Here is a 26,776-nt window from a genome sequence, read left to right as displayed (position 1 = left end):
AAGTCAGGCCAGGTCCCAGCTGAGTTGGAAAGGCCTGCTGAATCTTCCCATGTCAGAGAAGTGAAACAATACCGCAGCGTGGACGCTGCCACAATTGTTTCCACTGAAGTTATTTTGGGGGCGCTGAGGAAGGCTGTCTGTTTCCAGACATTTCCTTCACCCGATTCCCTCTAGACAAGCGCCGAGGAAGGACGGGGTGTCACCACCAACACAGTGGCCCTGCTCGCAGGCATGTGCATAGCCTATGGGTGAGGGATACCCCCCCCAGATCCTGATTAAGCCGGCTTGCTGTTGACCCGACAGAAATCCCCAGATAATGATGGGGATGATGACAAAGATGATCATTCAGTTTTATTTTACTGTCACCAGAGTTTTCTCTGGTGCTCAGTACCTACAAGACGAACCCAACCTTCCCAGTGGCTATTTGTTCCTTTTCTCTTTTTATAGAATAGAGAGAAGTTGAGAGGGTATGGGGAGACAGAGAAGAGAGAAAGAGAGACCCACTTCATCTCCACTGCTTGTGAAGTGTCCCTCCTGCAGGTGGGAGTGGGGACTTGAACTCAGGTCCTTGGTCATTAGTAACATGTGCACTCAACTGGGCTTGCATCACCTGCTCCCCATTATTATTAGTTTTTCAATTGAAAGAGAGAGCAGAGCAGCACTCCACTGTTTCATGTGGCAACCAAGGTCAGTCTCGGGCCTCACACGTGCTGGCATGCACTCCACCGCTGAGCTACCTCCCTGGCCCCTGGCCCTGAGATCTGACCCCTGCCCTTGGTTCTTGGTCCTCAAAGATGCTCAGTGATCTGACGGTGCTCTGTGAAGGCTGGCAGGGGCTGCACTATATGTCCCACTTTCTAGACAGAAAGAAAAGGAGTAAGGTCAAGGTCATCCAGCATGGAGGGGCTAGGTTTCCCATGACCAAGCACCCTAGAAAGCCTCAAAGGGCTGCGGCAGAGGAAGCAGGGTGGGAAACGTGGGCCCTGAGACTGAAAGGGGAGCTGGTGTGGGAGGCAGAGGCCTTGCTATGGGGCTGGGAGGGTGGGAAGGCAAGGCAAGGCATGTGAGCCCTAGTGAAGTGCTAGGTCTGTGTGCTTAGTAGTTCATGCTGGAGGTGAGGAGATCGAGAGGTGGCAATGGATGGTCAACACAGACCTGGGAATAGCAGGGGCTGAAGGGAGAGTCTGTGCACAGCTAAGAAAAAACTGACAGTGGTGAAATAGCTCACTTGGCTAGGGCGCTGCTTTGCCATGTGTGACCCAGGTTCAAGCCCAACCTCTACCATGCTGAAGGAAGCTGAGTGCTGTGGACTCTCTCTCTGCCTCTCTGTCTCTTAAAAAGGAGGAGGAGGAGGGAGAGGAGAAGGAAATTAGCTGCCTTTGACCAAAGATTGGGAAGGTAGAATGAGCCATCACCTGTGAGAAATACAATGACAAATACAAGGTCCTTGTGCAGAAGGAATCCTGCAGCCCTGCAGGACACAGAAAATAAATGGGCTTTCTGTGAGGCCTAGGTGATTAATATCAGGGAGACAGGACACCACACTGGTGTCCTAACTTTGGCAAATTTTTTTTTTTTTTTTCTGTGATGCCAGCACTCTGTAGGATGGACAGAGGGACTCAAGCCTCAGTACCAGTGCGCAGGAGGGCTCAGTGCCGGGTCGTATTATTATCACTTTCGACCAGAGCACTGCTCTAGTTCAGCTCTGACATCTGGGGATTCAGCCAGAGATGGAACTTAGGAGCCCTACATGCCAAACCCATATCCTACCACTACACGATCTCCCCAGTCCTCTTCTCCCTCCCTGCCTCCCTTCCTTTCTCCTGTCCAGCCAGCATGTTCACTCAGGCTTTGCACCTGCACAATTCTACCACTCCAGGACTCGAGAGAGGAGAGACACCACAGCACTGCTTAACCATTTGTGAAGCTTCCTCTTTGCAAGTGTTCCCATGTGGTGGAGCGGGGCTCAAATCCAGGCGTTTGTACATGGCAAGGTGTGCGCTCTGCTGTGTGAGCTACCTCCCAGCACTCGTGTTCTTTTTCTCTTTCTTTGGTGAGGGGTTAGTAGACTGCAGTACAGCTGCTGACGCAGTACTACTGTTGCAAATTCCCATCTCCCTGTGACAGGTGTGTGTGAAACACTCTCACCTCACACTTAGGCCCTTTTCCATCATCATGCCCTAGAGCCTTAAGCACCTCTCTCTAGCCTGTTCCTTTCTCCTTTTACCCCAGAGTGGTCTTTTAAAATTAGTGATTTAATATTGATCTACAAATTAGAATCTACAAAATAGGGGTATTAATTCCATACTGTTCCCACCACCAGAATTCTGTGTCCCTATCCCCTCCACTGGAGACTGCAGTAGTTCTTCCAAGGTCATAGATAGTCCAACCTTTGGTCTTTTTTTTTTTTTAAGTTACTTGTTAGCGATTGATGAGAAAGAGAGAGAGAGAGAGAGTGGGTATTGAAGCACCACTGAGCTCTAGCATATAGTGGTGCTGGGGATTGAACCTGGGCCTCTGGAGCCCCAGGTATACAATCCTGGTGCCCTTCCTGTTGTTTATTCTCCCTGGCCCTGAGACGGCACTGCTTTTGGTCCCTAACTTTTGAGTCTGGATGGCGAGGTCCCTGGAGCCCTCTCTTCCTATGGCTCCCTATGGCCCTTCCAGGCTCCTCCCAGCTCCCCCTGCAGGCCGGGTTTGCTGTCCCTCTGTCCCCATCAAGCAGACTCTCTTCCCTCCTAGTGGATTCCCGTGCCAGCTGCCCAACCTGAGTGCCAGCACGACCCATGTGGCCAGCTGCCGGGGCTGCCGCTGTCTGGGGTGTCCTGGAAGGACCTGGCTGAGGGGGTGTGCTACGTTTCCTGTACCACACCACGCACCAGCCTGCTGGAACAATGTCCCTTTTATTGTCGCCAGGAAAGGCCACATAAAGGAACATCTTCTCTTTTCTTGCCAAGGGAATGTTTCGGCGGTGACCTGGAGGGCATGCTTTGAAGTGAAAGAATGATCCAGAGGCCGGGGAGCTGCCCTAGAGGCTCGAGGTCAAGAACTTGAATGAACTGCATCCCACAGTTTGTAGCCGGGTGAGAGAACACGTGTGCATGTGTGTGTGCACATGTGTGTGTCCTTGTACATAGGGGCAGACAGGAGAGGGGTGACTGTCCCTCATGTGAGCAGCCATTGCAGAATTTGCTATCAGATTCTGGTTGAAGGCCTTAAGGTGCCTCACAGCTCTGATGCCACTGACATTCCTTGCTGAGCCTCCAAGCAGAGCAGTGGACAGAGGGGTCCATTACAGCTTGATCCGGGACTCTGGATAACTTGGGAATTCTGGCACTGGCTTTCCTTCTCTTCACATCACCTCTGCTCTAGGGGCCTCCTGGACAGCAGAAATCTCTCCCCTGGGGAGCACCTGTGACTCACAGTGGTCTCTAGAATCCAGCTCATGATTCCTGAATGGAAGTCTGTCTGTGCCAGAGTGGAAGCTTGTGAGCAGGAAAACTGTTGGGCTTCCGTTTTCCCAAATGCAGAATGATTTGAAGGTTTCTTCCAAGTCTAATGTTCTAGAACATTCTAGAATTCTCTTGGGCTCTTGTGACTTCATCCTCCTAAGAAGTGGAATGAGTACCTTGCCCTGTTGTTGTTGGCTGCTAGAGAGAAATTTCTTTTTTTAAAAAATATTTATTTATTTATTCCCTTTTGTTGCACTTGTTGTTTTATTGTTGTAGTTATTATTGATGTCATCATTGTTGGATAGGACAGAGAGAGATAAAGAGAGGAGGGGAAGACAGAGAGGGGGAGAGAGATAGACACCTGAAGACCTAATTCACCGCCTGTGAAGCAACTCCCCTACAGGTATGGAACCGGGGGCTCAAACCGGGATCCTTATGCCAGTCCTTGTGCTTTGCGCCACCTGCACTTAACCTGCTATGCTACCGCCCAACTCCTTAGAGAGAACTTTCTAAGGGGCGTGTGTGTGTGTGTGTGTGTGTGTGTGTGTGTGTGTGTGGTGGTGATGGTGGTGGTGGTGGTATCTCTTTAGCCAGAAATGTAGCCTGGCATCCTATGAAATGAATCAGTGGCCTGCGCAGGCCTTCAATTCAAGCTTCTGAGTGAAGTTTTCTGGAACCAGGGTTAGCCAGCTGCTCAACTCTGGGAGGTGGGCCTTGTCTCTGAGTCGTCACAGATTTGTAGTGTTTCTGACCATTTCCCTCAGCCACATGGGCTGAGAGAGGAGCAACTCTTCACTGCTTCCTTTTCATTACTGAGTCAATTCACTTCATTTTCCTATTGTGTGTTTTCATGAAAGAGGAGAGAGACATCAAAGTTCTACTCCACCATCCATAGAGTTCCTCTGGTCTTGTCCATGGTGCTTCCCTGTGGTTCCAGGAACTGAACTGGGTGCCTCGTGCATGGAAGGCATCTGCTTTACCCACCAAGCCACCTCCCAGGCTCTGCACCTCTTTAAATTGCACAAGTGGCCACATTGGCTGGTGACAGGGTTGGCCCATGTACTAGGACACTCTCTGAAAAGTCTTTTCTAAGGGCTTAAAAGAAAGGGCTCACAGACCTGCCTAACATCGCAGCATCATGACAGAGACCAAGAGGACATGACAGCGATGCTGATGGGACAGCTGGAAGAAGTGTCATTACTGAGGTCGCCAACAGACACCAGTCTTTCCAGATGGCCCTGTCTCCGTGTCCCTGATGCAGCAGGGCCGGTCCTACCTGAAGCTTTGTTTTTGCCTCTCCTGGTTCGCATGACAGGGAGGGGGAAGTTGTGGGGTGAGGGCTGAGGAGACAGAGGGGCAATTCAGACTGATTTCCTTTCCTTCTTCTCTCCTTACTTACTTACTTTTTTTTTTTAAACACATTTTTTATTCTTATTTATTTATTTTCCCTTTTGTTGCCCTTGTTTTTTATGGTTGTTGCAATTATTATTATTGTTGTTATTGATGTCATCGTTAGGACAGAGAGAAATGGAGAGAGGAAGGGAAGACAGAGAGGAGGAGAGAAAGACACCTGCAGACCTGCTTCACCGCCTGTTAAGCAACCCCCCCTGCAGGTGGGGAGCCTGGGGCTCGAACTGGGATCCTTATGCCGGTCCTTGCGCTTCACGCCACGTGTGCTTAACCCGCTGCGCTACCGCCCAACTCCCCTTACTTCCCTTTCTATGGAACGTTTATGTGTAGACACATTCGCATCTTCTCAGAGGCACCTCTTAATGCTGATCCCTCGTGACGTCCCGTGAGCCTTCCACAAGGGCAATCGCCATGTCTATATGACATCTGAGAAGAGCAGGGACCTGTTATCCTGGGTCCCAAATTGCCACTGAATTAACTGTGCAACTAGCCCCCCATGGGGTATGTGTGTCTCAGCTTCCTTACAGAGAATGACATGGACTTCAGACGGGTCTCCAAGATGCCGCACCCTGGGAGACACCACCTTTCCCTCCACCTCTCACTTCCTGGCCCCACTGACTCTCAACTCAGACACAGGGGTGAGGGGGATGGGCAGCTGTACAGCCAGTCTCCCCAGCGGGTCTAGGGGTCTGTTCTTGGATCTCCTGCTCTGGAGCCTGCTCTTATCCATCCCCTCTCCTCCATACCACCTCCATCCCAAGAACACCCAAGCTTTAGCCTGCACATCAGGGACAGGGGTGACAACGTGTCCATAGACTCATTCTTACCAGTGACCTACTGGAAACGGAACACTTCCAGGCACCAGGATGTCCCAAGAATCCTACCCCACCCCCCAACTCTGTTCCCAAGATGAGGTGAGAGAATAGAGCTGGGCAAGAACCAGTTTTACATCAGCCACAGCTGGCTCTTTAGGGTGTCACCCTGTATTACTGGGGTGCAGAGAGTCATACCAGAAAGGCTGCCCTGAAGGGTAGGCCTGCATCTCTCACCCTTTCCAGAAGCCAGCAGGCACCCCAAACTGAGAGATGAAAGCCACCAGAGGTGGCATACAAACTCGGTTCAGGAACCTGGCAGGAAGGTGGGGAATAGCTTGTCTTTTGTACGAGGCCTTCTGGAGCCAGTGTGCCCACAGGCATGGGGCTGGAGGGCCACATTTCTTTTGGAGGCTGAGAGTGAGCAAGATGCTCAGGCGGCTGAGGAGGAGAGAGGTCAGCAGTGGCCTGCTGACCTGCACATTGCTTCACCCCTCCCCTGGGCACTGGAGCACCTGTGCATGGTTCTGAGCTCTGACCACCTATCCTGTCCTGTCCCGGGTGTAGACAAACACCCTGACCCCAGGACGCTGGACACTGCTGGGGATGAGAGGTTCCCAGAAGGGACCACGTCCAAGGTGTGGCTGGAATCCGACATAGCTGGGTCACTGGAGCATATTCCTGCAGCTTGGGGAACCTTTGCTCTGGTGGTTTAATTTCTGTCTCTAAACCAAGATTCGAGTCTGTCCTTCTCATGGCGTGTTCAATCAGGGCATGCTTGGCTATGTGTGACTCGCCTCCTAGAGTCTCTGAGTAACTGGCAAGAGCCTAGGAATGGGCATTCTGGAACATCTTGCTGCTTCCTTCATATTCCAATAACCAGGGGACTCAGTTGGTCTCAGGACAGGTCACTCCCACCTGTCTCCCTGCTGATGTGAAAACCCGCTTCTGATAACTGCCAAGGTCACGGTCCCAGACAACATTCCTTGTTTCCCTGACTACTCACATCCAACCAAGGCAGACTTCTGATTGACACAGTGGGTTGACCACACACGCTTAATCCCATACCCCCTCCTCTCAATGAGAGCTACCAGTTAACAAGAGCAACCAGTCCACAAAAGCACAGAGAACAAGCAAGGGGGATTTCAATAGACTTAGAGGAGACAGGCAGCAAGTGGAGCAGCAGCAGCTGACTTTCAGGATGGGAAAGGCACACAGTCTGCACGGGGGATGGGGGGTGGGGAGGGCTGAGGAGAAATGTGCTGCCTGGCCTGCTCATCTCCAGGGAACTCAAAGTTCAAAGGTGCCAGGTATCCCCCAAAAGGCAAGATCCTATGCTGGGAGGAAACAGGAGGGACTCCCTACATTCCCTTTCTCACCCCCACAGAGCCATGTAATGAATGATCTCTACCGCCCCCCAACACACACACATACACACACACACACACACACACACACACGCACACGCACACGCGCACACGCGCGCACACACACACACACACGCACACTCACACACACACACACACCCACACACCCACACACACCAGCAAAATACTAAAATACTAGAGGCTTATTTCCTGGGGAAAATGAAGAGAAGCTCTGATCCAGAGACACAGACACTCAGAAAACTGGATAAATGGAGGAGATCAGAAACATAAGGGGATTCAGAAGCAATACTCAGCACCCAGATCTGAACCTCTAGAAGCATCCACAGCAAAGTGCTAGGGCCTGGTAGGCCAAAGGCTGAGCAGAACAAGCACGCAGTAGGTTTGGGACAGCTTTCTGTGCCAGCAAGTAAGGGAGTGCTTGAATGAGGACTACACTCAGAAACACCCACAAGGGAGTCTGGATGGGTTCAATCCTCAGCACCACCATAAGCCAGAGGTCTGGTGCCTGCCCCTCTCCTCCCTCATTAGAATTGAATAAATAAAACATTTAAAAAGAACAGTATAGCAAATATTAGACTTCTCCTATCAATATCTAGGAAACAGTGCAATATTGTGAAAAACTTATTTTAAAAGTAAAAGTAATTGCTTTGAAGAATGGGACTAGTAGATTATAGACAGTGGGAAATCCGTTATTTCCCATTTAAAGTTTTTCAGTTTAATTTAATGCTTAATTATATATATACTTAGTATAAATTAATTTGTATAAATCATAGACATGTACTACTGTTAGAAAACTTAGTAAATGGATATAAACCTAGAGACCCATGAAGGCACAAAGTCTCTCTAGTCTAGCTTTTCTGAATGCCATCTGAACCAATGGCATCACATTACCCATTGTGTCTGGAGTGAAATATTAATTAAAGCCTCAGGGGCTAGGGAGATAGCTTCATGGTAGAATGCAGGCCTTGCATGAGCTTCCAGGTTCCATTCCTGGCACCACATACACCAGAGCTGAGTGGAACTCTGGTCTTTTTCTCTTTCCTGAAACCATAGTCATAATCAGAGCCACACAAGGTAAGAGGTAGAAATGACTGTGGAATCTATTGCTCTGTGTCACTAACCCTGGGAGGGGATGAGCAACTGGAACCACAACCGTAGAAGGAGAGTGGGGTTGGGCCCCCTAGAGGTTCCCACCAGGTAGCCCCCTGACACACACACACACACACACACACAAGGTGACAGTCTGCTGCCCAGAGAGACATGTGGCACGGCTTAGAGGCAGCCCTCTGGCTCCCAGAGTCAAGGGCCAGGCCACAGCTGTGGCTGGACACAACCTCAGCAGTGAACTTTTCCAGAGTCCTTTGAGCTATCACTTACCGTCTAGGTTACATCAGAACTGAGTGACAGGAGTCACTATGTGTTGCTTTAGCCCCAGATCAGTTCCCTCCTGCCACCAAGCAGGGTGACAGCCTGTTGCGCAGGGAAACACTAAGCTCAGAGCTCACTCACAGACACTCTGTGTGTGTGTGTGTGGGGGGGGGGGTAAAGCATCAGAATGACTCCTCAGGGCTCTGCACTCTCCCTGTCAGACCAGTCCCCAGCTCTTCCCCAGGTGGCCTGGTCACCCACAAATAGGCAGTGTGGACAGGGTCCCCCCTGAGGTCTCTCCCTCTGATGGGCAAGGATGCAGGAGAGTTGCCAGATCATCTGGGGCCACTACCAGAGGCAGGAGATGGTGATGAAACCTGGCTGGCTGTGTCCTGTGCAAGCGCGGACCCCTCATAAATCCCACCCCCATCCACTGTCAAGTTGGGCCAAATACTTGCCCTTCACTGAAGCAAAGTCCCTGCTCATAAAATTTTGGAGTTTTTTGGGGGGTGCATTTATATATGGGTGCTCTGGCCTGTCTCTCGCATAAACAACAATATTTTAAAGCATAACCAATAGAAAATTTCAAAAATTTAAGATAAACCTATCCTGCACATATGACTCACAATGCCTAAAAGAAAAACCAAAAGTTTTTGTCTCACAAAATTATGACAAATTATTTCTTTAAAATATTTTCATCCTTTTAAAAATATTTATTTTATTTTTGAGAGAGATGCAGAGAAAGGCACACACAGAGAGAGAAACACCAGAGTGCTAGCTCTGGCTTATGGTGGTGCAGGGGATTGAACCTGGGACTTAGAAGCCTCAGGCATGAGAGTCCATTTGCATAACCATTATGCTATCTCTCCCACCCAAATATTTTCATCCTTTAAGGAAATATTTATTAATGAAAGAGATATGGATAGAGAGAATATTCAGAGCCAATGACCTGCAGGTAAGTCCTTAGACACTGCTGTCCACATGTGGAGAGACACCAGGTCTCCCTATAGGAGCTGACCTGTACAGAGCACCAAATCCCACTCCAGAGCTTCAGGCTCAGCAGGAGTGAAGAAGGCTATCAGAACAGGCATTTCAGTTTGGGAGCATTGGTCTGCGGACCCTAATTTGAAAACTCACCTAAGGAGTCACAAAGGAGAACCTAACATTATTCCCAGCTATTTCATAGCGGCTTCTGACTTGGGGCCCCTGGGGTCTGGAGTGTGTGCTGTTGGGGAACCTCATGTGCACACAGAGGCAACATCTGCATGGGTGCATACTAAGTACTGGGGTGAGGCTCGGGGGTGCACAAGGAAGTGGGTGACCAGAGAGGGCTGCACAGAGGAGCAGGAGTTGGCACTACCTTTGAAGAGCATGTTTGTGGCGGGCAGGCAGGCAGGCAAATGAAGGGGGAAGACAACTAAGGCATTGGTCCAGGCCTGCTGGGTCAAGTGACATTAACCAATCACAAGATGGGAGTGGAGTGCACCCAGTAGAGTGCACATATCACCATGAGCGAGGTTCAACCCCCCCAGACCCCACCTGCAAGGGGAAACTTCATAAGCAGTGAACAGTGCTGCTGCAGGTCTCTCTCTCTCTCTCTCCCCCTCCCTCCTTCCCGATTTCTTTCTGTCTCTATCAAAAAAAAAAAAAGAAGAAGAAACAGGAAAAGAAAAAAAGACTGGTGCTGAAGATGGGAGTTATAGGAGAGAAGCCCAGCAGGCTCTGGGCTAAAGGGGCATCTGCGGTCTCCCTGGGAGTCCTCAGCGGCCAGGAAGGCATGTGAAGGACAATGGCATCTGGCCAAGCCTTGGACCTTCTGGGTCTCAGTCTCCCTGTCTGTGGAATGGGGACACTCAGTGGGGGCAGCGGGCAGGAAGTGGTAGCCTGTCCCCCATCAGCAGCCCCCTTGCAGAGCACAGGGACCCGACAGCCATTCACGCGTGCTTGGTCTGTCCGTCCGTCTGTTGCCTCTCCTCCAGTGCCCAGGCCTGGGAAACAGGCAGCAGGCTGGAGGCGCCACACACACTGCCGGCCTGGGATTGTGCAGAGGTTCACAATGGAAGGAAGAGGGTGTAGGAGGGAGGTCCCCAAGCTGACCCTGGTATTGTTCTGGGGCCAGAAGAAAGCTTCCTCCCTCCTGGCCCTGGCTGCCAGAAACAGGACCGCCAGCCAGGGAGAGCCAGGCGTCCTGGGGGGGCGGCACCAGCCGGCCTTCGGGGTGGCCTGGGAAGGGGGGCCCCATTCACAAAGGCCTGCAGGAGTGCACGTAGCCCAGCATCCCTGCCCCTCGGCCTGTTCCCCAGGAGGAGCTGGGGCCCACAAAAATAACCAGGCTTCTCCAGCCACCAGGAAGGGGGAGGCCCCCAGAAAGGGCTGCCTGCTTGCTAATAAAAGAATAATAGATGCTTCACACCCTCAGCCGACACCTTCCTCTTCCCCAGCCTCAGCTGCTCCTAATGGTCCAGGACAGAGGAGAGGTGGCCCTGGCTTAGCCCGAACAGACACCTCTGGGGGAGGGGAGTTTAAGCCACATCCCTGACAAACTGAAGGGGCATAGGCAGGGCGCACCTGATGGCTTTGGGCTATCAACCCCCACCCTCAAGCCTTAGGAGACATAGCTATGTCACTGGGGGTTGAGTGGGTACAGGAGGGCAGACCTGCTTCTGAGGCCTGAGGCTCTGCCCAGTGCCCGGTATTCCCCCACCGCTGCCCTGTCCCACAGCTAAGCCATTCTGAACAGGAGGGTAGGGGACAACTCCTAAGGGCCTGATCTCCATCCTCCTCACAGTGCTCCCTCCCACCCAACAGATTATGCTCTCTGGCACGCAGCAAGGGATTCTGGGTATATTTGGTCCAGAGCAGGATGCAATGGCCCAGAGGGCTTTTCCATTGGGAGCAAATTTTTAAGGGGCTGTGCCCTGTCCTCATCAGGGTAGCAGGACTCCCTTCTTCAGTCCCTGTGGGAAGCCGTGCACAGTCCTAGGAGCTGCCCTGAGCCCCCAGCAGGAGGCCTACTGTCTGTTAGGCTCCCTCAGTCCTCCTTCCATCACTCATTCCCTAGCTCAGGAACGATCAGTTGAATCCCTATTTGGACAAGTGCCAAGGCTTAAGGACGGCCACCAACGGTGCTGTCCACTCACGGAAAAGTCCCTCTGGGACTCCAGGACACCCATCCTCAGCCCCCTGTTTTGCTGGGCCACTGCTCCTTCACTTCCTCCTTTCTCTCTAGAAAGCTATCACCCTGGCTGGCCGTCCCCCGCCCCAGCTCAGGTCTGCCTCCACCAGGCAGCACAAACGCACAGAGCGGCCTGAGATCACTGGAGATACTCCCAATGGATCTAAGCATTGGTGTGATTTCGGAGGAGTGGGCAGGACTGGTGGTGTCACTGAACAGGGAGCCCTCTCCAAGGCAAGGATCCAGCTGGTGAGACAACAGTAGAGAAGATTCTTTTGTATAAGCTAAATGTTTCCTTCTATTAATGAGAGAGAGAGAGATAGGGAGAGAAAGAGAGAGAGAGAGAGAGGGATGGGAGAGGGGAGAGAGAGAGAGAGGGAGAGGGAGAGGGAGAGAGAGAGAGAGAGAGAGAGAGAGAGAGAGAGAGAGAACCAGAGAATCACTTGCATATGTGGTGCTGGGCATCAAACTAGGAAACTTGCTTGCAAGTCCTGTGCAAGTCCTGTGCTCTGTCACTGTGCACACCCTCTGGCTGCAGGGAGTTTTTTGTTTGTTGGATTCCTAAAGATTTATTTATTTGTGAGAAAGAGAAGCAGAGCATTGCTTGAGGATATATGCTACCCTGGAGATCAAACTCAGGGCTTCATACTTGAGAGTCCAATACTTTAATCACTGCATCACTTTCCAGGCCACCAGAGAAGGTGCTTAACACAGTGGCAAGAACACACTTTTCAGTCACAGGTCCGTGTGGGTAGACAGTGGTTCTTAGTATCATGAACTCAGGATTTTGTGTGCATGCATGTAATACCACTGAGCTAACTTCCTGGTCCACTTTCTGAATTTTAGAGAGAAGAAATGAAAGAAGCAAAAGACAGAAAGAACAACATCATAACACTGCTCCACCATCATGGAGCTTCCTCAGTGCTATCCATGGTGCTCCCATGTGGTACCAGGGACCAGGACCTAACCCACAGCCAAATATGGGATTTCCAGAGTTACCTTCCAGCCCCTGGAGGTCCTTTGAGTTCTAAGAAGTGGCTGGGGAAAGCGACAGAAATCCCACTCCTGGCTGTCTCCAACAGGCCCCAGACGGCACCTGCTGGAAGGGGTCCCCATGCACAGTTCTGGGCTGCAGAGCTCAGTGGTTCTGAGCACCTCTCCACCGAGCTGCTGGGGAGCTGAATGCCCAGCTTTGTGTTTCTGTTTGCAGAGAGCTGTCCCTGGAGGGCCCAGTTTACACTGTGACCTCAGCATAGCTTTGCACCGTGAGTCCAACAGGTAAATGTGTGGCCAGGGAAGTCTCTGAGTGGGCAGAGCACAGGACTTGCATGTGTGAGGGCCTAGGAGGGCTCCCTGGTATCACAGATGCCAGAGTAGGGCTCTGGTTTACTCTCCTCCTCTCTCACAAAAATAACTAAATCATTAAAATCAAAATGACTAATTCAAAAGGACAGATGCACCTCTAATTTCATAGTTGCATTTTCCATAATAGCTCAAGTCTGGAAATAGCCTAAAGGTCGACTAGGTGAAGAAGTTACAGGATATATGCAGCCCATGGAATAATATTATGCAGCTTGGAAAGACGGTATTGTGTCTGTTGGGACAAAAAGGGTAGAACTGGTAGGGGCTCATTATGCTTAGTGAGGAAAGCAAGGAAGTGAAAGATAACTATAGGATGGTTTTGCTCATTTGGGGAATACGGAGAATAGAAGTACATGAACCTGTGAGGAAGGGGAGAAGGAAGAGGAGGAAGAGGAAGAAGTCAAACTGTCTATAAGATTTTGTGGGCACTGTGTGTTATCTGAGGGATGGGAACACAGGACTTTGGTGGTGTGTGTGCTGTGAAACATACCCCCATAGCCTTATAATAACTAACATTATTTTTTACAGACATCAGGTGGAGGAGACAGTACAGTGGTTTCTGCAACAGTCTCTCATACCTGAGGCATCAGAGTTCCCAGGTTCGATCCCTGGCACCATCATAAGGCAGAGTTGAGCAGTATTCTGAAAACAACAACAAAACCCTACAAGTTACAACCCCTCCATCTTAGAGTTAATGCATAAAAGGCTCAAGAGGATGATCTGGGAAGAAGCCCTAATGTGTGTGGGACTCAAGGGCTTTGGTACATCAGGCTTTTCTGCCACCTATCTCAGCCCTCAGCCTTCCTTCTGTGTATACGCTAGAAGGACATTTGGCCAAAGAGTCTGCTCACCGAGTTCTGGATGGCCGAGGCTGTCACAGGAGCAAGACAGATGTTTCCTGGAGCTACAGAGTCCAGAGCCCTTGCTACCTTGGTCCCTCTTCTGTGCAGTCTGTCCCAGCAGGCTCTGTGGGAACGGGGTCCAGACTGGGCCAGAGCCCGTTCCCTGGAAACCTTCCTGGTTGTCAACAACACAGCCCCCACCCTCCCATCCATAATAAAGCCATCTTGTAGAAAGACAAACAACAACAAAAATAAAAATAGGCTGGCCTGGAGCAGCACACTGCCATTCCCCAGGGCCCCACTACCTGGCCTCAGACAGGAAGTCGGGCCCTCGGGGCTGTGGCTACTTCTGTACCGGAGCCTATTTTTGTCCCGAAGGAGGAAGCTTGGAGGGAAGGTGGGGAGGCTGCTGAGAGGACACAGGGCTGCTAGGTGAGCATCCCGTCACAGGGACTTCCTCTCCTCTCTCCTTTCTGCCCTCTCGCTCCCTCTCTCTGCTCTTTCCATTTTTAGTAACTTCATTGGGGGAGGACCTCTCCCCCCCATTCTTGCTTATTAAGGAAATGACATATACCCTCAGTTTTCTGTACGTGACCACAGTCTCCTAGAAGGAGAAATGATTTTCCAGGCCCGGGAGTCAGCTCAGTGGGAGACATGGGACCCACTGGCCACAGGTCCCGAGCTCCATCTCAGGCACTCGGCTTCTGTTTTTAATATATGCATGCATATTTATTCTTATCCATCTACTTATTTAAAGAGTATTCCATTATTTTTATTTTTCATTTGGTTTTGTGATTTTTAAAAAAAATTTATTTATTTATTCCCTTTTGTTGCCCTTGTTGTTTTTTTACTGTTGTAGATATTCTTGTTGTCATCGTTGTTGGATAGGACAGAGAGAAATGGAGAGAGGAGGGGAAGACAGAGAGGGGGAGAGAAAGACAGACACCTGCAGACCTGCTTCACTGCCTGTGAAGTGACTCCCCTGCAGGTGGGGAGCCGGGGGCTCGAACTGGGATCCTTAGGCCGGTCCTTGCGCTTTGCGCCACGTGCGCTTAACCTGCTGCGCTACTGCCCGACTCCCTATTTTTCATTTGGTAGAACAGGAAGAAATTGAGAGGAAAGATGAGAAGAAGAGAGAAAGAGAGACACCCGCAGCCCTGTTTCACGGCTCATGAAGCTCCCCCCACAGATGGAGAGCCAAAGCTTAAACCCAGATCCCTGTGCATGGTAATGTGTGAGCTCAGCCAGGTGAGCCACTGCCTGGCCTGGAATGAGTCTTTACACTCCCCCACCTCGTCACCACTACCCCTTACAGTAGGGCTGACAAGAAGTGAAGGTGCTTGCATTCAAGCCCTGCTCCCCCTCGTACAAGCCAGGAGGCATAGTTTGAGGTGTGAGGTCTTGGCACTCTGGTCCGCAAAGTCATGACGGTGGTTGTGTTTCTACTTACAGGGCAGTGTATGTGGATTCAGAGATGGTCCACGCAGACGCCTGGCTCAGGGAGCGTCTGAGTGAAGGAGGCACAGGCTCTGGACTGGGGCAGTGGGAGAATCTCACCTTCCTGGGACAAGCAAGTCAGGGGTCATTCTGTCACCCAGCCAGTATGTAATAAGCACCCACATGCCCATGTGGAACTGACAACCCAGTGAGAGAATGCAGACCCCAGAGCGCATGAAGCAGACATAGCAGGGACAGCACGGAGGAGATTAAAGTGAGGGAGGGGGTGGGGACTGTCCCCAAGGCCCCAAGAAGGTGACATCTGCCCTGATCACTTGTCTGTTATCGCAGACAGGACTCTGATCCACAGGGATGACAGGGGAGGGGATATAAAAAAGAAGTTGTCCCAGAGTTTATAATGTGTTTTCAGGGTTTCTGCTGGTGTGATACAGTCATTGCTGGGGACAGCCCATCACAGGGACATGCCCCGTGTCGCTGTCCACTGGATCTGCCCTCAGCTCATCATGGCTAAGCCATCCATGCCTGGATGTGCCACGCATACCAGTGGAGTCAATGATGCTGGTCAGTTTGTACCCCTCTGGGGCAGAGAAGTGACACATAGCAGCACCTGAAGAGGACATTAGGCCTGAGGGGGTGAGGCATGGGGCTTGGTTTCCATGTGTTTTTGTTCATCTGGATGGCAAGACATTTTATTAATCCTTTTGCTTGTGAGTTAGCCTATCCTGGAAGTTTCCAGAAGACTTGGCAGTGGAGCTGGCATGACTCTAGAGAACAATAAAGTCAGTCCTTCCCTTCTGGAGGGCTGGAAACTTCAGCTTCCCTCCAGCACCCTGTGGTCCCTGCCCACCAACCTGTTCCCAAACAGCAGCTGTGCCACCTGCTGGCCGAGCAGGGCAGCACCGCCTCTGCCACCATTTTCGTGGTTGCAAGTCTCCGGAGACAACTCCACATCTCAGAGGCTCCATATATTGGGAGGGCAGAGACTTCTCACTTTGAAAGCACATTTGTTCCTTGGGTTCCTGGGGGCTAAGGACGTGCTTCTCACCCTGTTTTTTATTTGGGGCCCAGCAGGGAGATGGGGTGACAGGGTGCATAACCCCAATCTCACTTGCTTCCTCCTTTAGCTGGTCAGCTGGATTTCTATGGAGCTTCGACTAACTCATGAGGTAGAAACGCCACTTGAACTTCTCTGGGTCTTCTGGATCCCTCAGCGAGAGAGCCTTGGGACGATACCCATGGGGTCAGAAATGCTGCCTGACTTAGTCACGTCCCTTGTGAGTGGCGCCGGCCCCACAGCTGTGGGCTCACATATCACAGACGACTCAACTGGGTCAGTCAGCAGAGGGTCAGCACCAGCCCATTCCCGGTCAGAGTGAGTTCATCATTAACTGCAGACAGACACCGAATGCAGTTTCAGAATCTCTTCACAGGAAGGCAGAGAGGGAACTGAACAGAGGCCTGCGGTTCCCACTGTCAGACAGAAGATAGCAGACTCACAATCTGTCTGACAGGGAACTAACTCAAGGGGAAAACATCCAGCTATGTCTGTATAGAAAGCCTCAGGCAAGACTGAGGTTCATCCCCAACAGAGTCTTTTAAGTGGGACTTTTATAGGAGCGAGGGAGGCCCTTAGAGTGGGGAGAGAGAAAGATAGGCAGCAGTTTCTGCGGGGCCCTGAAGCCAGGTGCTTTGAATCCCTGCAATTCCATTACCGAGGAGAAGCTGAGGAGAATCCAACCTGCAAGATGAGTGGGGTCTGGTCTCAGGCTGGAGACAAGGTGAAAACTTGCCTTTACAGCTGGAGGCCAGGGCCTGTTGAGATGAGATTTCCTGCCTTCACATTAGACACAAATAAATTCAGCCTGGCCAGGATTAGAGACTCCCATTCCCCCTCAGGAAGGCCCAGCAGGCCTCTCCCTCCAAGGACAGAACCATTGTGCTCTAGCGCCTCACACCCTCTCGCTTGTGCAGCTAGAGAGACTTATAAAGGGAGCAGTCTCATGGTCCCCCGTGTCTGACTTTAGGAATGCCAGACCCCTCTCTGTACAGCAGGGGGACATTTTGGTGCAAAAGGACTCTCTCTGTGGCCTCTTGCTTTACTGCCCCATCCTCATCCTGACTCTGGAGAGGAAAGAACTGGTGTGATTTTACAGAAAGAGAGAGAGATACAGAGACAGAGAGACAGACACAGAGAGACAGAGATAGATACCACAGTACCACTCCATCATCCACTGAGCTCCAACAGCGCTCCCATAGGATGCCAGGGCTCAAAACCAAAGCATCATGTGGAATGAGGCATGTGCTCTACTACATGAGCTATCTCCCAGAACCTGGCCTAGGACGAGTTGTCTGCTGAGCTCCAATAAGGAGGCTCCATCAGCTTTGGCAGCTAGGGACAGGCAGCTTCTGGGTGGTGTGCTGATGCCCTCTAGTGGGGGAAGGTCACAGTGCAGCCACCTGCCCAGGCCAGGCCTTTGAGCACTACAAGGAAACAGGCAGCTGCAAAACCGATTGCTAAGACTAATTTCTGCTCACAAAGGCTAAAATCTGGCTGCTCGCTGTCACCCAGACCAGCCCACCTCTCCTGTCTCTGTCACCAGTGTGGGGACAGCTAGCCAATGTCACCAGCACTGCCCCTTATTAGCCAGCTAAATAGGGAGTCAGGGGCCTTTGAGGGTCGGCTCTATGGTGACTCACTTGCTGCAGCAGTAACACAGGTGGGATGACCAGGGGCAGGGCCTTGGGCTTTGGTTGGAGGGAGCCTGGCTTGGTCCCCATGTCTCAGCCACTCGCCATGACTGAGGCCTACACTAGGCCCACTGGGACCCTCTGAAGTCAGTCAGTCGCCGAAGGCCAAGATGGCACCGGCACCTTGGGCAGGGCTGGGAGATGAGGAGGAAGGTGGAGGAGGACCCAGATGCCACCCCACAGGGACTCTGACCCGGGCACGGCCCAGCATCTGCTCTGGCATCTACAGCTTCTGCTCTGCTATCATCCTGTACTTCCTGGGGCTGAATCCTGTGCACCTGCCCATTTGGAAGCCTTGTTTACCTCTGCCTGGGGCCAAGACTCCCACGGGTGGGATCCCAGTCTCTGAGCTCCAACCGGGATCCTTGTGTAGGTCCTTGCGCTTCACACCATGTGTGCTTAACCCACCGAGCCACCGCCTGGTCCCCATGTGGCCTATTCATAGGTTTCTAAATTCCTATGAAGCGCCAAGACCTGTGCAAGGACCTGCAGGCGTGCACATGACAACGCGGGCGCAGCCTCTGGGTGAGCCATCTCGCTGCCAGGGCTCCTGCTGGCACTCACTGCTGGCACTGCGAATCCTGGCAGTCATCTTTTTTTTCTCTCATGTTTTTTTTTTTTTTTTTTGATAGGACAGAGAGAAATTGAGGGAAGGGGAATAGCTGTTCTATTTAATGTGTTTTTTAAATTTTTTTAAATATTTATTTTCCCTTTTGTTGCCCTTGTTGTTTTTTATTGTTGTTGTAGTTATTATTGTTGTTATTGATGTCAGCATTGTTAGGACAGAGAGAAATGGAGAGAGGAGGGGAAGACAGAGAGGGGGAGAGAAAGACAGACACCTGCAGACCTGCTTCACCGCCTGTGAAGTGACTCCCCTGGAGGTGGGGAGCCGGCTCGAACTGGGATCCATACGCCGGTCTTTGCGCTTTGCGACACGTGCGCTTAACCTGCTGCACGGATACCGCCCGACTCCCTTAATGCGATTTTATACAGCATGATTCCATCAGTGGTTTTAGGTCAGTGGTGCTATCTATTCATCATATCCTGTAGAGCGGCGCCACCCCCCACACCCGATACCAGAGCCCTATGCCTCCCCACGCCACCCGCCACACTTCTCACAGTCTAACAGATGGTTTGATTACTGCTTTTTTCCCCCCTTTGTCAAGTTCATGTGTTTCTTTATATTTTATTTATTTTCCCTTTTTTTGCCCTTTTTATTGTTGTTGTTATTGATGTTATCATTGTTAAACAGGACAGAAAGAAATGGAGAGAGGAGGGGAAGACAGAGGAGGGAGAGAAAGACAGACACCTGCAGACCTGCTTCACCGCTTGTTAAGCGACTCCCCTGCAGGTGGGGAGACGGGGGCTTGAACCGGGATCACTAATGCCAGTCCTTGAGCTTTGTGCCACCGTGCGCTTAACCTGCTGTGCTACCACCAGACTCCCAACAAGTTCGTGTGTTTCAACTCTACCTATGAGCAAGATACCCAGTAAGTCTTTAAAAAGCTAGTGTTTGTTTTTATCTGAGCACCACTCAGCTCTGGCTGTTGGTGGTGCTGGGGATCAAACCAGGGAATCTCTTGCAAGTCAGGTGCACTACACTGCACTCACTGCCCCCACCCCCCCAGACCCAGGTCCTGCCCAAATAAAAATCATCATTTTCCACCCACAGCAGCCTCACACACCTTGAAGCTATTCACATGACCAGGATAAGTACTCTGGCCCTGGGACAGCCATGCATGGAAGAGAGAGAGGAGGGGAAACCCCCCACTCCAGCACCCCCAGCAGCCTCGGGGAGCTGGGCCACATGATGCGGCTGACTTACTTCTCCAGAAACAGAGAGTGACAACCCAGAAAATGAGCCCTGAGGCAGCCCTTGGCCTGATGACAGTCACAGTGAGTGCAGCCATGGGACCATGTCTTCAAATGATACCATTTGACATGGCTGGCTTAGTGGCCGCAGCTCATTAGCTCTGGGCGATCCAAGGCAGGGACCCCATAATGGGCTTCATAGGCAGCACCCTGGGAAACCAGCTCCTCAGGGCTTCACAGTCTCCTCTCCACACCTTTGTTCCAGCCCAACGAGAGCGTTTATAGGAGAGGAAACTGAAGCCCATGGGGAAGGGGGGAGTCATACAGCACACCGGGAACAGGGAACAAATAGACAGACACACAGACAGACATCTAAAATTGTCTCCGGTCCTTTGCAGTCTAATTACTCTGCACTACCTGAGATGCCCAAATAGACAGACAGACAGACAGAAAAGGAAGGAGGGAAGGTGAGCTCTGCCGAGCAGGCGGCAGCTGTGGGGGCAGCCTGACCCAAGGTTGTCCACACTGTTCCCCAATAGACAATGTTTTCATCCAGAAACACACGTCCCGTGCCCAGGGTAGGGATGGGGTGCAGGAAACATGCCCCTCACACCCCTTAACAAAGTGGGGGGCACACGACCAGGTCCGCCTTTGGAGGGTGGGGGCAGGCACTGTTCTCTGGGCTTCAAGTGAATTCACATGATGACTCCCCCATCGGCCCTATGAAACCAACCCAGCCTTTCTGTCACTCGACACAGGAGGAACGTGACTGACAGATCTGAGTGACCAGCCCTGACCTGTATGGCTGGCTGGTGGCAGGACCAGGATTCCATGGGGTTTAAGTCTGGGGAGGGTCCAGACCCTAAGCCCTGCACCTGTGTTCTGCTGAGAACCCCTCAGTGGGGAACAAGTGCACCCCACTTCCCTCTTGAGCAGGTGCAAAAGGACCTGAGTCCAGGCTGGGCACACTCAACGAGTACACGTTACTATGTACAAGGACCCAGGTTTGAAACCAACACCCCCCCCACACCTGCAGGGGAGAAACTTCACAAGTGGTGAAGCAGGTTTGCAGGTAGGTATCTCTCTCTCCCTCTCTCCCCTAATCTCTTTCTGCTCTATTAAAAATAGAAATTAAAAGGAAAAAATGGCCACTGGGAGCAGTGGATTGGTAGTATGGGTACTGAGCCCCAGCCATAGCCCTGTGGACAAAAAAGAAAAAAATGGTCCTCAGCCCGATGAACGAGTCCTCTGGTCTCACTCAGCCCATCGCTGACACAACAATAGGAACAGTGGATGCCGGGAGCTGGCAGAACAGCTCTGCTTTGCAAACACCTAAAAACAGCCCCAAACTGGACTGGGAAGGCCAGCCCCCTGGGAGCACAGATAAGGAGCACCTGCAGAGGACCCACCAAGGGGCTGACACTCCCAGCCGCCCAGCCAGGCTGAGTCGCCATTTGGAGCTGCCCAGTGAGACAGGCCGCCAAGGGCTGCGGTAGAGAGCGGGCGGGGACACACGGGCAATACCCGGGCCCTGGGAACTAGCCCGGCAGCCACGTGCTGCTGCAACACACCCCATGTCACTAAGCCCTGTGGGGCAGGGGACAGCCCAGGCCAGGCATCAGGACTTGGGGCAGAGGGGCCGGGGGTGGGGGTGGGCGGCCCTGCACCTGCCTACCTGCCAGGCTGGGAGAACCTTCTCGATGTCGTTCAGGTTGATGCCGTCTCCGTCTTCCAGCTTCCCTTTTCCACACCTGCACCAGAGGAGACAGGAGGCTTGAGAGGCTGCTGAGTCATGCAGGGAGGTCAGTGGGGGGCGGGCCCAGTCCTCTCTCCACCCTTCACTTCCCACCCTGGTCAGCCATACAGCCTCTTCCTGGGGGCCAAAGAGCTCTATGCAGTCAGGACTCCGAGACCAATGTGTGAGTGTGGGGGTGGGGGTGGGGGGCACCAGTGCAGAGAAGCCAGGGTCCGAATGAGCTTGTCCGGAGCCAGGCCCAGGAGCATGGGGGCTGTGTGACTTGTGAAAGCAGTTTGACTTCTCCATTCGTTTGTTTTCTTCCTGGGTATGACAGGGTCTTTTCAGACTTGTGCCCAGCTTTGGAGTCATCACTAGCAAGGAACATCTTGCTTGAAAGGGGTTGGGCTGGGGGGGGGGCTCTGCTTCCACTCCCACCTCCCTGGGAGGTGAAACCTGCACTGGTGTCCCTACCTTGCTGGTCCTGGGGTCCTGACTACATGGGTGAAAAATTTTTTTTGCAGACACAGGGAGATGAGAAGTTGTGCCCATATCTCAACAATGGTACTATAAACCATGAACCCCTAGAAAGATGAGAGAGAGAGAGACAGAGAGAGAAATGCTCCCAAGAATGCTGGATTCATTGTACAGGCACTAAGCCCCAAAGGTAACACTGGTGGCCATTAATTTTTTTTTTTTTAAGTAGTAAGATACTGTGTCCCAGTTTGATGATTATTATATGCCGGGCTAGCGTCATGGGAGAGAGACTGGGAACTCGTGGCTGAGCAGGGACACAATGCAACGCCTTTATTGATCATAGAAAAACGCCTTTATATCTTTTGAAACAAAAGTGGCAGGTTGGAAAAGGAAATGGCTAGGAGAAGGGGTGGAGAGAAGAAAAGAGTGAGAAAGCAGCAGCTTCCATCTAACCAGTGGGGATTAAACCAATCCCTGCAGGCAGGGCAGGTCTCAGGCAAAACAATGATTATGTAAATAGACCACAGTGTCAAGCAATGCAGGGGACCTGGGGTAATGACCAACAATTATATATATTTTTTTGTCTTGGATTTTTTTTTTTTACAAGACTGTAGGATAAGAGGGGGTACAATTCCATACAATTCCCACTGCCAGAGTTCTATATATCCCCTCCCCTCCACTGGAAGGTTCCCTACTCTATCGCTCTGGGATTATGGTACAAAGATCTCTATGGGGTGCAGGAGGTGGGAGGTCTGGCTTCTGTAATTGCTTCTCTGCTGAACATGGAAGTATGCACCCCAGTTTAAACCCCACTCCTCATGTATATAGTGATGGCCATAGTGATAACTAGGTTCAATCAAATAAAGAAGGTGATACATGACCGTCCCTCCCAGGCCTCCTCTCTGCCCACCGAGTGATCACCGTGACATAGTTACTGGGGAAGCAAGCTGTGCAGTAACCAAGTTAGAGCCAGCCCAGCCTCCATGAGTTTCTTATTCTTCCAGGCTCCTTCACCTGTCCAAGTGGAGATAATCAGAGCTTCTGGCCCACAGGCTGGAGTGAGTCTTAAAGAACCCAAGCCCTGCACTTGAAGGGGGCCTGGCGTGTGGCCAGGATGGCCAGGATTAACCACTGCTACCGTTAGGGTCCTGACGGACCCAGGGTGGGATTGTGGCTGCAGAGTGAACACGGTGCTTAAGCTTTCAAAATGACTTACTTCCATATTCAGTAGGGCCCAGCTTGTCTTCAAATCGGGGACCCCAACAGCCTATCCCAGAATCTGGGAAACAAAATCCTGCCTGGTCCCAGTTGGCAGAGAGCTCTCAGTCTAGGAAACCAGCCGGAAGCCAGCCTGGTGGGCAGCAAGTGTGAGCACCAGCAGGGGGCAGTGTGGGCTCTGTGTCAGCAAGGCCTAGGTCCACAGGAGCTCGGAAACCTCCAGGGGGAGAAAGGGGTGACTGCTCTCTCTCCCTTTTCTCTCCCCTTCCATCTCAGTCTCTCTGTGTCTCTACCCAATAAATGAATAAATTTTTTTAAGGGGGAGTGGTGGTGAATAAGCACAGACATCATCATGTGCAAGGAAGGACCTGGGCTCCACCTGCAGGGTGGAAAGCTTCATGAGTAGTGAAGTAGTACTGTGGGTGTCTCTCTTTCTTTCTCCTTATTTTTAAAATATATTTAATTAATTTATTTTTTAATATTTATATTTATTTATTTTCCCTTTTGTTGCCATTGTTTTTTTATTGCAGTTATTGTTGTAGTTGTTATTGATGGTGTTGGATAAGACAGAGAGAAATAGAAAGGGGGGGAAGACAGATAGGGGAAGAGAAAGAGAGACACCTGCAGACCTGCTTCACCACTTGTGAAGCGACTCCCCCGCAGGTGGGGAGCCTGGAGCTCTAACCAGGATCCTTACACTGGTCCTTGCACTTCGCGCCACATGAGCTTAACCCGCTGCGCTACTGCCCAGCTCCCATATTTTATTTATTTTAATGATAGATACACAGAGAAAAGCATGGAAAGAGAGAGAGCTGAGAGCACTGCTCAGCTCTGGCTGACGATGGTGCTGAGGATTGAGCCTAGGACCTCAGAGCCTCAGGCATGAGAGTCTTCTGCAGAACTATTATGCTGTCTCCACAGCCCTCTCTCCTTCTTATCTCCCCCCTCTTCCATGTCAGTTTCTGTCTCTACCCAATAAATTAATAAAATATATTTAAGAAATAAACCAAGGCTCCAGTGGAAGAGGGTGTGGCATGTCTAATCATTCAGAGCCTCCTGGGCTGCAGGGAGGACGGGAGGCTGTGAGCTGGCCTGGCCGAGGCTCTGGAAAGATGCCCCAGCAGAGGGCAGCAGGCGGAGGACTGGAACCAAGTGTGAAAGTTCAAGTTCCTGTGACTGGGGTGATGGAGGGAGGGGAGGGGGGCAAGGGGATGCAGGGATGCCAGGTTGGAGGGGCAGCGGGGGTCTGGCAGGTGGAGTTTGCTGACCCCCGTCTCCCAGGCCTCCCTGTCTGGTTCAGAACCCCTACCCCCACCCTATGGGTTCAGAGGGCACAAAGGTGCTGCAGACCATCTGAGTCACTGTTGCCAAGAGTTGCCAAGGCAACGGCCTTCTCAGACTTCTGTCCCTCCATGGAAATGCAGACTGCAGAAGCCTTGGCAACAGAGTGGTGCTGGGCTTCCCTGGGGATGCTGCAGTGGCTGGGCACGCGGAGTCTACACCCAGACCCACAGGATGTGGAGGGGGCGCAGTTCCTGCCTTAACCACGAGGTGGCAGGAGCGTCCAGACCCACAAGATACAGAGGGGCACAGTTCCGCCTTAGCCACTAGATGGCGGGAGCGCCCAGACCCACAAGATGAGGAGGGGCGCAGTTCCTGCCTTAGCCACGAGGTGGCGCCAGAGCTGCACTCATGAGGGATGCAGGGGACCCTAGAGAGACAGAACAGGGTCAGAGCCAGCCGGGAGATCCTCTGGCTTCAGAAGGAACACCAGCCCACAGCACACGAGGGATCTCCAGTGACACCAACAAGTGGCCTTTGGAAATCAGCCATCTTCTGCCCGAACGGTAGCAACATCACTGCAACCTGTGGGCCTCGGTTTCCCCATGGGTTTCCCCCTCTGTGGGTGCTTAGAACACTGGAGTGATAGGGGCTTCCCAGGGAAAGGCTGAGTCTCTCCAGAAGTCTTTCCCAGACAGCTCCAGCTCCACCACTCCTGCTGCAGTACTCACTTCTCTAAGCCCTTCTGCATTGATGATATTTTTTAAAGATTTATTTATTAACACAAGAGATGGGGAGGGAGAGAGAGAGAGAGAGGGAGAGAGAGAGAGGAAGGTCGATTGACCAGCTTCATTCTGGCACATGTTATGCCAGGGACTGAACTCAAGACTTCATCTTGTAAATCCAATGCTCTGACCATTGTACTATCTTCCTGGGCTGCAAATGTAACTTTCTTTTTCTTTCTTTCTTTCTTTCTTTCTTTCTTTCTTTCTTCTCTCTCTCTCTGTCAAATATAGACTCTTTTTCTAAGACTTATTTATTTCTCTGGTATATGGCAATGCTGGGGCTGGAAGCCACATACAAATTCTGTGCTCTATCACTAAGAAGTTCCCTGGCTAACATATCTTTTTAATAATGGTTCAGTAGTGGGTGAATGTTCCCTCTGGGCAAGAGCCACTCTTAAGTGTATGTACAGTGTGTGTGTGTGTGTGTGTGTGTGTGTGTGTGTGTGTAGGAGGGGAACACCCAGAACCAATCCAGCAGGCTTGGTGACTGGGTTTCAGAACCGCAGCCTGCCTGTTCATTCCCGTGGCACATCCCAAGTTCCAGCCAGCTCCTACAAAATGGCTGGTAGAAAGCAGCAGCATCTCAGCTAGACAGACACCTGCCCCTGAACTTGAACAGCTGAGAGTCCAGCTGCCTGGGTCCTGAGCGTGGTGGGCACAACAGTTCGTGGGTCAGGAGGAACATGGCCATGGCCTCACACTGTGGGATGACAGCTCAGAGTGCCCTGGGCAGGTGGAAAAAAAAAGTGCAGCAGAGCCTGGGGACCCTAGTGACTAGTGCCCCCTCTGCTAACCTATGCCCTTACATGGTGCTTCTTTACTTAAACCTGCCCCCTCTCCCCAGGCAATGAAAAAGAATGCTAGAAGAGGGTTGAGCACACACATCATAATACACAAGGACCCAGGTTCGAGTCCCCACTCCCCACCTGCAGGAGGGAAGCTTCATGAGTGGTGAAGCAGATGTATAAGTATCTCTCTCCCTCTCTCCCCCCTCTCAATTGCTCTCTATAAAATGAATGGGAAAAAAAGCCACCAGGAGCCCCAGTGATAAACCTGTTGGCAATAAAAAAATAATAGAGACTTAAACAAACAAAGAAAGAAAGAAAGAAAGAAAAGAGAGAGGGACAGGTGGCACATCCAGTTGAGCTGGTACCTGACCATGTTTGAGCCCCGCTCCCTACCTACAGGAAGGAATGCTACAGGAACAGTGAAGCAGGTTTACAGGCATGGCTCTGCCTCTCTACCCCCGCCTTCCTTCTTAATTTCTTTCCGTTCTGTCAAATAAAATTGAAGAACAAAAAGAAAAAGGGAAAAATAGCCACCAGGAGTGGTGGGTTTGTAGTGCCAGCACTGAGTACTAGTGACAACCCTGGTAGAAAGAAAGGAAAGGAAGGAAGGAAGGAAGGAAGGAAGAAAGGAAGGAAGGAAGGAAGGAAGGAAGGAGCAGCTGAAT

At 51.5% G+C, this 26,776-nt stretch overlaps 1 protein-coding gene across 3 annotated transcripts in view; it reads right to left on the bottom strand.

Moving 5' to 3' along the window:
• Positions 1–26,776, bottom strand: part of CTIF (cap binding complex dependent translation initiation factor) — a 273,319-nt gene that overhangs the window by 144,903 nt on the left and 101,640 nt on the right. For all 3 annotated transcript variants that reach the window (XM_060173850.1, XM_060173851.1, XM_060173852.1), the window contains one exon: positions 21,503–21,578. In XM_060173850.1, the coding sequence (XP_060029833.1) occupies positions 21,503–21,578 (76 nt within the window). The remainder of the gene's footprint in view (positions 1–21,502; positions 21,579–26,776) is intronic.

The sequence above is a fragment of the Erinaceus europaeus genome, chromosome 15, assembly GCF_950295315.1.
Source record: "Erinaceus europaeus chromosome 15, mEriEur2.1, whole genome shotgun sequence".
In the NCBI taxonomy this organism is placed as follows: domain Eukaryota; kingdom Metazoa; phylum Chordata; class Mammalia; order Eulipotyphla; family Erinaceidae; genus Erinaceus; species Erinaceus europaeus.
This window is presented reverse-complemented; position numbering and strand designations above follow the sequence as displayed.